The sequence below is a fragment of the Balaenoptera acutorostrata genome, chromosome 17 (genome assembly GCF_949987535.1).
Source record: "Balaenoptera acutorostrata chromosome 17, mBalAcu1.1, whole genome shotgun sequence".
Taxonomy (NCBI): domain Eukaryota; kingdom Metazoa; phylum Chordata; class Mammalia; order Artiodactyla; family Balaenopteridae; genus Balaenoptera; species Balaenoptera acutorostrata.
In genome coordinates, this window is record NC_080080.1 from 12343407 (window position 1) to 12355487 (window position 12081).

Here is a 12081-nt window from a genome sequence, read left to right on the forward strand (position 1 = left end):
CGTAATGGGCCAGGAGGAGAGCTTTCAAAGTAGCGAGAACAGCTAGCGCAAAGGCCCTGAGACTTGCAATACAGTGGGCTTATTCGCAAAACAGAAAGGAGGCCAGTGTGGCCGAGCAAGAGAGATGGGGGTGATGCCAGGTGAAGCTGGAGGGCTGGAAAACCGCCATGTGACTCCACGTTGTAGAAAGAAGCCGTCCATCTGATGTGATCATAAGCACTTTGTGAATGGTAAACACCCCACAAAGGTAACTGATTAGTACAGTTCTAAAGACTCGAATCCTGGTGTGTCATTCATCACGTTTTTAGAGTTTAGAGAGGTAATGGAGTGAGTATAGAGAAGTTATGAAATACCTTAGCAGGGACTAGAGTATACCCCATAACCAAACACATTAATATTTCTGCAGTGAAGCATGTGAATACCCACGCTAAGTGGGATAAATAAAGGGTACAGATAACTTCGTGGCAATTCAAGGCAAGTGTTACTGCCAAATAAGTGTGTCAGCTCAGTTTTTACCCAAAATGGGTTACAAAATTTTGCTTTTCACAGTATATTAGATTTCAAGGTTATACATAAGGGACGGTGAATTGGTGTCTGTCTCATCCCTGCTCTTCTCTTTTCCTCTCTCTGCCAGAAATGCTCCCTGCACAGCTGCTTGGGTCCTTACCCACCTTGTTAATCTTCAAAGCCCAGGTCAGGTGCCACCTCTGAGAAGCCACTCCTGCACCCCGTTCCCAGGGAAAGTTAATTTTTCTGGCTCCTAGCTTCTTCTGTACATTGCACGAATAGCTGTCGCCTTGTCAAGCTGTACCGTAAGCCTGTATCTATAGCACGGAGCCCTTGAGGGCAGCAAACACGTCTCACTCGCCCTTAGTCTCAAGACTTAGCACGATGCTCCACTCAAGATGTCGTTCAAACGTTGCCTGCCGAATTGAGCTCACTGACCTTCCACCAGCTCTCCCTCCCTTGGGCGTAATTCTTCATCAAGAGCGTCCACACACTCTCTGTTTTATCTGGATAAGACAACTGCCTTGACTTACTCAAAAATTCGGCTGCTTCACTCAATAAATCCTTTTTCCCACTCAATTTCCAGCCCAATGTGGGTCAGCAGCGTCTTCTTCTCTTTGTGGTTATTTAGAGACCCTGGCTCCTTTATTCAGTGGCTCTGACATTTTCTAGGACCTTGGAGTTTCCACTGGACCCTCTGCATCCAACCAGCAGGCAAAGGATGGGGAGAGAACATGAGAATGTCCTGGCAGGGACGACAGATCTGAAAGCGGTATTCGCCATTTCTGCCCATTTGCTATTGGCTGTAACTTGATTACACAACCACATCTAACTATAAAGGAGGCAGGAAATTTCATCCAGTGCTATGCTCAGAAGGAAGAGGAAGAGGTTTAGGGAGTGTCTGGCTAGTCTCTGCCACAATCTCCATCAACACAACTTATTTTTCAATGGGAAAAATAACCTATTTTCTGTTGAAAGAAGGCAACCACTGTGCAAACATCTAATAAACAACCATTTTCTTTGACTCTAGAGTGCCAAATCCTAGTGCAGTCCCTCAGTGATCACCCAAGCAGTATCCCGTGATGATGACATATTTCAAGAATGCTGTACGTTCAGCAAACCCTACAGACACTTCCAATGCCTCCCTCTCATCATCTGTGGATTACCTCCTTAGAAGTCTTCCTTTCTATCATACATCTTTTTGGATTATCTGCTTCTTGTCCAAACCCTTTGGATAACTGGGTCCATTTGGTCAGACTGGAAGGCAGAGGAGCAAACTGACCTCAATGACCTTTCCCATCTAAAAGAGTGACAGATGTGTAAAGAGGCGGAAAACGTATGAAACCCAAGAGAGTAAATCATAATTCATTGAGGAGGTAAAACAAAGGCAGTTCATGTGACTTATTCACATACAGATTTTTTTTTAATTGTCAAATGAGGAACTCTACAAACCTGGGTGGGGTTTTCAACATGATTGGTCTAGCTGAAACAGAGGAGGAAGTGAAAGTCAAGGGACAGAATGGAACATTGATTTGGGGTACAAACCCTACACTATCACAAATGTTTGGGTTTGTTTTTCAAACTCCTTAAGATCTGTGTTGCAAAGAGAAAACCTCTGACAATCTGGTGGGTGGCCATGAAAATGTACTGCTCAACTCTTCCGCGATGAGAAGCATAGTTGACTAAATGCCCTGTTGCTGGGCCCACTACTGCGTTCGTGCCAAGACCACCCCCCCCCCCAAAGGATGCTCCCTGCAAATGACTGAGGATGGCAAGGGGACTAGCCCTAGCCCATTTCTGCAGGACAGAGAACTGCTGTCATGGGCAGTTTGGGCTCAAGGACTCCCACTGGCTAGCCAAATACTAGATTTTAGAAGTGCACTCCGATGTGAGATTCTTTCTCCCCAATTCCTCCTTCCCCTTCTCCTTTCACAGGTGTGAGACCTGCACTGGGGTCTGAAAGCTCTCCCTGCCTCCTTCTACTTCCTCCTCTTTCTTCACAGGTGTTTCCTCCAACAAATCTCTTGGGCATTTCTTCCTGTCCTAGTGTGTGCTTCTCAGAAACCAAACTTCCACATTAGTCCATTCAGACTTCCAGGTGATCCAGTCAGAGAGATTTTTTAATAGCTCCTCTTACATTTAGTGTGAATTTTATCCAGAAAATTGGAAAGAACTGATCATAGAAAGACGAGTGTTCTCATAGTCCTTGACCCAAGGAATTTCTGGCATCTGAAGAAACTCTCCTCTCAGACCCCACTGAGTAACAGTAATAATAGTTACCACAACAAAATCCTCTCATCTTCACTCTGCAATAACTAGCTAAATTATATGAGTGGGTACTAAATTCTCACTTTAGAGGTCAGAGGTCCTAGAATGCTGAGGTGACTTGATAAAGTGACCATGTGTTAGTGGAAAGCATGGTGAAGACCGACATCGTCCAGCCCCTGGTCCTCTATGTCTTCCATGCTGCCACATTACATAACTGCATCTTTCACACCCAACTGCAGGACGGAATCAACTCAGGAAACCTGAAGTGGCCATTTGACTGACATGATTAACCAACTCAGCCTAAAGAAACTCATTTACACAAAACAATAGACATCAATTCCATGGGTATTTTTTAACCACCCTTAGTTGACTGGTCAGAGTCACTTTCAGCAACCTGAAAGGCCCCATCAGGTTCGGAATATAATCCCAGTGCCCAGAACCATGCCAACAGTACAGATGTATCCTCTGCCTCACAATTATTGAACTGACATTGGGGTTTCCCAAAGAGCAATATCTGTTTTTCAAATATGACAAACTTACAGCTGTCTTTGTAAAAGCTGCTCATTTCAATGGCAGACTGAAGACCATAACATGTTGGCAAAAGCAGTTACAGATAGCATTTATTGCACCCGTACTTTGCTGCAAACACTGTGCCAGAACAGCCCTCAATTATTGCCCCATTTTGCAAATGAGAAAATTGAGGCTTGGAGATATTAAGCAACTTACCCGGTGAGTCACAGCTAATAAGTGATAGAGATCAGATTCAACTGAGATTAGACAATCACTCTATCATTCTATCTCCTTCCCAAGAATACTCTAGAATCAAGCATTCAAGCATAAAAGTGCCCATTTTGACCCAATAATGGGGGCAAAGAAGACTGAAATCATGAAAAATCCAGGAGAATCACCTACTTAAAAGAAAATATTTTCTACTGCTTCATTCAAACTGGATGAACTAAGTGATACCTAGAGAGGGTGTTTAGACATTTTGAGCTATGAGCTCAGTGGAAGAGGTTTATAATTATCTCATTAAATGCTTAATAAACTAATGCTTCCAAGGTGCTTGGTGACTTCAAACCATCTCTCTGTAATATTTTCTGCAGATCTCTGTGATTTTGTTGACATTCTAATAGATGAGCTTGAAAAGCCATAGGAAACTGCCCAGAGAGAAGATGAAAGAGAACAAGGTACCTTGATTTTTCATTTTGCTGAGAATGGTCTTGGTCACGCCCGTGCAAGCAGGCCTTGAATATACCTTCCAGCCCTCTCCTTGACCACAGTGATCAATCCACACCAAAGGCTGCAAATGAACACTGTGATAGGTCAGATTCATTTCTTACCATGTTACCAAATTTAGGAAGGCTCATCTTCAGACAAGAAGAATAGCTCCAGGACAGCCAGACTCAGAGAAATGAGGAAACCAGAATAAATGAGAAAAAAGGACAATCTAGTCAATATATTCATCCATTACTTTATTCATTCCCCAACAAATATATATTGAGTGCCTGTTTTAGGTCAGGCACTGAGTTAGGAACTGTGAACAAAGCAGATATGTTCTCTAGCCATGAGAAGGAAAGAGAGATGCCAAAGGAAGTACTGCCTGCCCCATGGCCATGACCCTTTCCTTGTTCCAGCCCCAGTGGGTGAATCACGATTCTTTACAGCTAATCATAGTAACCGCACTCCCCTTGCCGGAGATGGGGTTGGGGCTGGGCATGTGACATACTTCTGGTCAATGGCACGTAAGGAGGAGGCCTTCTTGGAAAGATTCCCTCCTTAATACATGAAAGGAGCCCTTTTCGCACACATTCCCTCCTTTCTTATCTGAAACGATGTCTTAAGAAGACATGATGCTTGAAGCTGAGGCAGCCATGTTGCAACCATGAGGAGAGTCATTGTCAAAACTCTAAGGATGGAAGAACAGAAAGATGTGCAGCACATGGGCCCTCGGTGATGTGCATCAGAGTCTAGCAAACATGTGATCAGCTCAGACGGGCTTAATCCTTCTTAGGATGTGTGGCGTGTCATGTTTTATACATAATTACAATAAAGAAACATGAAAACCTGTAGCATCCATTTATTCCAGCTCTATTTTGTACCAGGTGATGGATAAGATGCTTTTCACAATGTCTGTTTTCATCGGCACAACAGAGGTGAGCTGATGTTCACAGGAAAGAGGTGAGACCGCCACCTCCTACTTACCCACAGCAGCGGCAATCTTTAATCTCTAGCATCCCTTCCCCGCTTCTTCTGTTAACACGCCTCAGTTTTCCTGTGGGGAACCACATTCCATGTAGTTCTGGATGAACCATCAGTCATGGTATCCTGGTCCCTCTCCCACATACCTGACACTTAGTAAGGCCTAAAAAACTACTAATGGTCTCTCTAAAGCAGACTTGTCTTGTTTTCTTGACCCCATTTTATATATGTTTATATATAAAAAACCTTGGGCTTCCCTGGTGGCGCAGTGGTTGAGAGTCTGCCTGCTAATGCAGGGGACACGGGTTCGAGCCCTGGTCTGGGAAGATCCCACATGCCGCGGAGCAACTAGGCCCGTGAGCCACAACTACTGAGCCTGCGCATCTGGAGCCTGTGCTCCGCAACAAGAGAGGCCGCGATAGTGAGAGGCCCGCGCGCTGGGATGAAGAGTGGCCCCCGCTTGCCGCAACTAGAGAAAGCCCTCGCACAGAAACGAAGACCCAACACAGCCAAAAATATATAAATAAATTAAAGAATTCCCCAATGCAAAAAAAAAAAAAAAAAAAATCTGTCCTCTTCCAAAGACTTGACTAATTTTTTTTAAAGTGGATCATTTCTTTCCTATCTTTTCTAGGAAACTACTTATTCTAAATAGATTTGCTATACGACAAAGTTTCTACTTGAGAGACAAGTAAAGTTCCAGTCTCCCAAATTCCAAGTTTTCTCGCCACAGACTAGCTCTGGAGGTAGGTAAAGAAGGTACACCATTACCAGGGAAAAAGGAGTTAGAGAGGAAATATGTGGGGAGACTCTCACCACTCACACTTGTTAGAGAAATATTGTAAACAAACACAAACTCTGAAAACAGATTTCCCTGAAAGTACACTGTCACTGCCAGGAAAATATTGCACGTGTTTAACACTGGAAAGAAATGCAGAGATAAGCTTTGCCTAGAAAGTTCACGTATATTTGCAGTCTGTTGATGTGGCTTACTACGAACTTTTAGATTCACACTGCTCAGGCTGTATAGTGCAGAGGCTGGCAAACTATAACTCGAGGGCCAATCTGGCCTATCACCTGTTTTTGCTAATATGGTTTTATTGGACCACAGCCAAGCCCACCTGTTTAGATATTGTTTATGGCTGCTTTTACACCACGATGGCAGAGTTGAGTCTTTGTGACACAGATCATTTGTCCTGCTAAGCCTAAAATATTTACTCTCTGGCCCTTTATAGGAAAAGATTGCCCATCGCTGGTCTAGTTTAACAATATCAGCAATGATGATCAGTTATTGAACATCTGCACTGATCACCACAGTTTGGTCTCAGAACCTCTGAAACAGATACCCAGTCTCATTTTCCCAAAAAGGAAGCAAAATGAAGCATAGAGACCTTTAGCAACCTACAAAAAAGCAACATAGACAAAGCAAGGACTCAAGCCTAGACATGTACATTCATTTACTAATATTTGTTGATCAACTGCTATGTGCTGGGCATGCACCAAGTGCAGAGAACACAGTGGTAAAAAAAACAAAACAAAACACTGCATCACTGCATTGGGAATTCCCTGGCGGTCCAGTGGTTAGGATTCGGTGCTTTCACTGCCTGGGCCTGGGTCAGGGAACTAAGATCCCACAAGCTGCATGGTGCGGACAAAAAAAAGTGCATATTATTTACGATTACCAGTTGTATGAGAAAAGCTGTGAGAGAAAAGTATAGGGTAAAGGGTATCAGAGAAAGAAAAGTGGGGGTCAAGTGTAAGTAGGAGGCGGGGGGAGGGGGCGTCCCTTAGGCTGGATTTCCAAGATAGCAGAGCCTGCAGTAAAGCTTACTTGCAAAGGCTTTATTGGGAGGTGGAGTCCAGGCCAGCGAGGCAAGGAATGAGGGAAAGCAGATGCAAGGTGATGTGTACCAAGCTGGCACAAGCCTTGCAAGAAAGTACAGCCGATGGCTCAGACGATGGGCCAGATGGGAAAACTTGGACAGCTTGTCCAGGAGAAGGAAGGGAGAGAGATTTATCTATTGGCTCCTTCCCATCTGCTGCCTTCCCTGAGGAAGGCTGAGACAGCCTGAGGTGTTAGGAGGCCAGGTGATACTCAGGAGGTTGGGCTGCCCATCAAGAAAGTCGCCCCAGCACAGAAGATCAGAAGAGGCTTAGAAAATCTAGGAGACCCACGAAGTGGATCAGTCAGGGGCCAAAGTCAGGGAGCCTCTCTGAGGAAGTGACGTTTCCACTTGAAACTTGAGAAGTGAAGTGAATGAATGGAAGGAAATGTTATAAAGGCTGAGGTGAAAGGAAGTGCAAAGGTCCTGAGGCAGGAGAGAGATGGGCATATTTGGGAAACTGAAAGAGACTTGGGGCTCAGAAGTTCCACTCCACAGATCCATATGCCTGCTCTACCATTTACTAGCTGTGTGACCTGGGGAAGTTTCTGAACCTCTCTGAGCTTCTGTTTCCTCACCTGTAAAACGGAGATCATACTTGTTCCTGTTTCAGAGAGAGATCGTAGGATTAAACTAAACATCATGCGTTTAAGTACTTAACACAGTGTCAGGCTCATAAAAGGCAAACAGTAATGCTAGCCATTGTTTTTATTATTATTAATACTATTACTGTTATTACTTACTCTGACCTATTGAATTAAAATAGCTGGAGATGGGCCCTGGAATTGGCATGCTTAGAAAACCCCTGTGATGATTTGTATTACAATTCAGTCTTCTGTAAAAGGTTTGTGCATACAAACCCTTGCCACACCTCCCTGCAGGGCCAGTGAATTTCTCAATTCTTTTGTTCGGTTTGGCCCATTGGATTTCTTTGGCCAGTGGACCGTAAGCCACACCCTGCAAAAGTCTAAGGTGACTGCATACCTGAGGTTGCTTTCTGAGACTCTTGCCTTCTGCCAGAACTGCCCATTGTGCTTTGGGACTGTTCCTTCCAATGCAGTCACAGATCAGAAAAGCCTATGGAGGACTTCCCTGGTGGCAAAGTGGTTAAGAATCCGCCTGCCAATGCAGGGGACACGGGTTCAATTCCTGGTCCGGGAAGATCCCACATGCTGCAGAGCAACTAAGCCTGTACGCCACAACTACTGAGCCTGCACTCTAGAGCCCACGAGCCACAACTACGAAGCCCAAATGCCACAACTACTGAAGCCCATGCACCTAGAGCCCGTGCTCTGCAACAAGAGAAGCCACCGCAATGAGAAGCATGAGCACAGCAACGAAGAGTAGCCCCCGCTCAGCACAACTAGGGAAAGCCCGCATGCAGCAACGAAGACCCAATGCAGCCAAAAATAATAAATAAATAAATAAATAAAGCAGAAACAAACAAAACCCTATGGAACTGACCCATAGTCAACACACAGCCTGAAGCAGAGGCCCTGCTGACTGTAGGCATCATGTAAAATGAAAGGAAAATAAATTTTAGTGATTATAAGCACTGAGATCTAAGGAGTAGGGGGGTAAGAACCCCCTTTGTTATGCAGCAAAACTGATAAATACACTCCCTACTGATTCTTTTACGCATGAAATTATGAAAATATAAAACACTGAGCTCTGGGCTCTTAGGAGAGCTTCTTTTTTGCAGGGACAGATATCTGTGCAGAGACTCAAGGAGATACACATATGTATTGAGATGGAGGCATGGGAAATGATAGTATCAGAGAATTAGCTCTCCTGGCTGACATTCAGAAATACCCAGAGCTAACATGAATGCATTCACTCAAATCTCTCCAGGCTCTTTTGTAAAGGGGGCAGCCCCTTCCTAGCTTTGACATACACCCCTCCTTCTGCACATACCACCTGGGTGATTTCTGTTCCCTTCTAGGCATCTTGAGATGGGCATTTTCATTTTCTGCTGACAGCAGAGGGGGTTGGATATGAGTGCCTTTCTAAACTGCCAAATGGATGCTATATTTTTTAGTGTCATCATTAACACTATCATCATCATCATTGTCATCATCATCGTCAGGCTTGGCCCACAAATACACCAAGATGTATTTGTTGAGCGTGAATTAGTGTGGGGGATCAGAGTCCTGAGCCCAAGGTCACTGGTGAATCACAACCAAAAGCCCTAGAGAAAAAGAGAACCTGGCAGTGTTTAGGATCTGAAAGGGAACGTCAGCAGAGCTTGCTGACCTGGTATGAACCAAGTATCCTGAATAGGCACCTCACAAAAACCCACAGAGCTTTGCCAGCCTAGAGTCTCCACACTGTCCCACTGACACTCACTGAATAACCACACCCAATGCCTTTCAATGACTCTGCAGGGCACCATGCCACCACCATAGCTAAGATGATCATTCATTCTTTATCAGCATCACCGCAGTTTTGTTTGGTTTTGTTTTTTAATATTTATTTATGTATTTGGCTGGGCCGGGTCTTAGTTGCGGCATGTGGGATCTAGTTCCCAGACCAGGGATCGAACCTGGGCCCCCTGCACTGGGAGCGCAGAGTCTTAACCACTGGACCGTCAGGGAAGTCCCCTCACTGCAGTTTTACAGTCTCTCTACAGTGTTGTGTTTTCAGGTTTTCTTATCTCCTGAGCCTTTTTTACACAATCCCTGTTCTTTTCATTCTTTCCGCTATGCTGTCCAGGCAACTGGCTTTTCTTGCCTGCTTCCATGCATGCCACAGACAGGCACACTCCACAGCGTTTGCTCCAATTAATTCTTTGTTTTGTTTGACTTCTAGCCAACAGCCAGCAACTCCCTGGGTTTTACTCCAGGTTGCTCAAATAAATAAACTAAATGTTAATGTGTTGCTCATTGATTACGATGAAGTACAGAGATGGGATAACCAGAAATAATGTTTTTCTAGGCGTCCACAGTAGCACAGGAGTGGTATTGGGTTTTGGTTTGGTTTGGTTTAGTGAGGGGGGGTGGGTAAGGATGTCCCTTCTTTAACGTTCATTATCTCATTTGATTCTCTCAACAGCCTGGCAAAGTAGACAGGACAGGAATTATTATCTGTATTTCACAGATGAGGAACCCAAATTCAGAAAAATTATATGACTTACTTGCCCAAAGTCACACAGCTCAAAAAAAGCTAACTGTGGCTAAAACTCAGCCAACCTGATTCCCAGATCAGCCAAACTGTTGTGAGTGGCCCCATTTCCCATCAGGTGGAACAATAATAATACTTTACATAATGCGTTATATACGCGTTGACATTTTCTGGGTTATCCGGAATGCTTTCCATTGACCTGCAGTTGTGTGAGATGCTCTATAAGAAAAAATTTGTGGTCAAATACATCTGGACTATGTTATATACTATGTCCCCCTCTGTATTTCACCATGTTGATTAGTACGTGACAGCCCCTGAGAAGTCCTGCTGTACACAGCTTAAACAAATGTATGACCCAGAATTGTCCAAACATATTTGACCACGAGGAGGCAAGAGTGGAAGCAGAGAGACTACATCTCAACAATACAGGCAAGAGGTTGGGGATATCTGAGTGAAGGGGGATGGTAGCAGAGGTGCTGAGACAAGTAGATTCTGGAATACTTCAGATGCAGAGCCAATCGGGTTCGCTGGTGGTAAAGTGTAAGAAAATGAGAGGGGGCAAGGATGACCTGGAGATGTCAGGTCTGAGCAAATAGATGAATAGAATGGCCACTTCCTTAGAGAAGCTCTCCCTGGACTAATAACCCCGCCTTATCTTACAGCATCAGACCCTTTGCCTTCAGAGATTGCACAGTTTTAGTTTTATCTTTGTGGCTGGGATTTTTACAGTGGTTGAGCTTATAGTTTTTGGCTTACCACTGCACCCCAGTGTCTAGCACATTGTAGTCAATAAATATTTGCTGAATAAACGAATGAACAGAGGCCACCATGTAGCAGCTGCTTAACAAACTGTAGCTACCATATTATTAATCTACCTAGTATGTAGGTCTTATTAACATTACTAGTTGATTTAGTATGAAGTGGGGTGTTGGAGAGAGGTGCAAGAGGAGTGACTGCTAATGGGAAGGAAAAGAGGGTCAGAAGACCCAGTTCTCATGGGACCCCTGTCCCTATATTTCTGTACTTGGGTGAGTCCCCTCCCCTCTCTGAGTCAGTTCTTCCACCCCATTCAACAAGGGGTAGAACAATATGATTTCCATCGACTCTGAGCCTTCCCACCCATGAGTCTAAGTAGAAGCCATGACCTGTGTCCTCAGGAATGTGCTGTGTAGCACCACCCAATACAGACCACGTCTGACCAAATGATCCATCATCTAGTAAAGCCTAAGTCCTTTAGTACTGCAGTCACCAAGAGGACTTCCTGGAGGTTTACCTTCTTCCTCCTTCCAAGAGCCTGAAGTAACAAATGAATATGGTGAGATTCAGTGGAGGAAAAAAGAAACCTTTTCCTGTTTTCATTACTCTCAATCCAATTGACAAGCCTGCAGTAGGAGCTTGACCCTTTCCTGTCCCCAAAGAAGGACAATCGAGCAAAATTCATTGCTCCTCTAGACCTCGCTATGCTCTGAACCTTACTTCCTACATCAGAAGTAGTACTTCTCTTCTTTTCTAGATAGGAATACAAAAAAAAAAAAAAAAAATTTCCCATCTGAACCTTTTTTGAACCATTCTCCCAAAAGGCTGGTGTTGGGTTCCCAGATCTGGGCAGCTTGCGTGACCAGTGGCCTCACCGTAGTACATGCAATGGGTCTACAAGATTTCACTCGCTCTGTGAGAGCTCTTCCAGACAGGGCTACTGGGCAAATGATGTTCAGCTTCAGTTCATTCAATGTTGTTTTTCACTTGGTTGCCCAGAGCAAACATCTACCCTGAGAGATTCTCCCCCTGGGGACAATCTACTCTGTCATTGCTTTCCTTGGTGCAGATGTTTTAAGAGTCCCCCAGTGCTAAGGCCTTGCTTGCCTCTTTCTTTCCCCAGAAGAGGTCACTACTTGATTAAGAAAAACAGTAGCTTGACCCCAGCCCTCGGTCCCCCCACTGCTATTTAATGAACAGTTCTTCTCAGTGGTTAATAAGCAAACACCAAAAGCTGCCCAATCCTTCCCAATATTCTCTTCATTGATTTTATTGTCATTGTTATTGTGAAAGATATTCATATCGCCACATCAGTCTTGCTTTGCATAGATCCCAGCATGACAGTCAT

The 12081-nt window shown here is 44.4% G+C and overlaps 1 protein-coding gene across 9 annotated transcripts in view; it reads right to left on the reverse strand.

Annotated features, from left to right (window-relative positions):
• LOC103017685 (uncharacterized) overlaps positions 1-12081 on the reverse strand; it is a 383445-nt gene that overhangs the window by 39811 nt on the left and 331553 nt on the right. For 4 of the 9 annotated variants that reach the window (XM_057532006.1, XM_057532010.1, XM_057532007.1 and 1 more), the window contains exons 3-4: positions 4978-5047; positions 3967-4088 (exon numbers count right to left, since the gene is read on the reverse strand). The exons of 4 other annotated variants lie outside the window; for them this stretch is intronic. In XM_057532006.1, coding sequence (XP_057387989.1) covers positions 3967-4088; positions 4978-5047 — 192 coding nt within the window. The remainder of the gene's footprint in view (positions 1-3966; positions 4089-4977; positions 5048-12081) is intronic. One more of the 9 variants, XR_009005790.1, reaches the window with a different exon arrangement.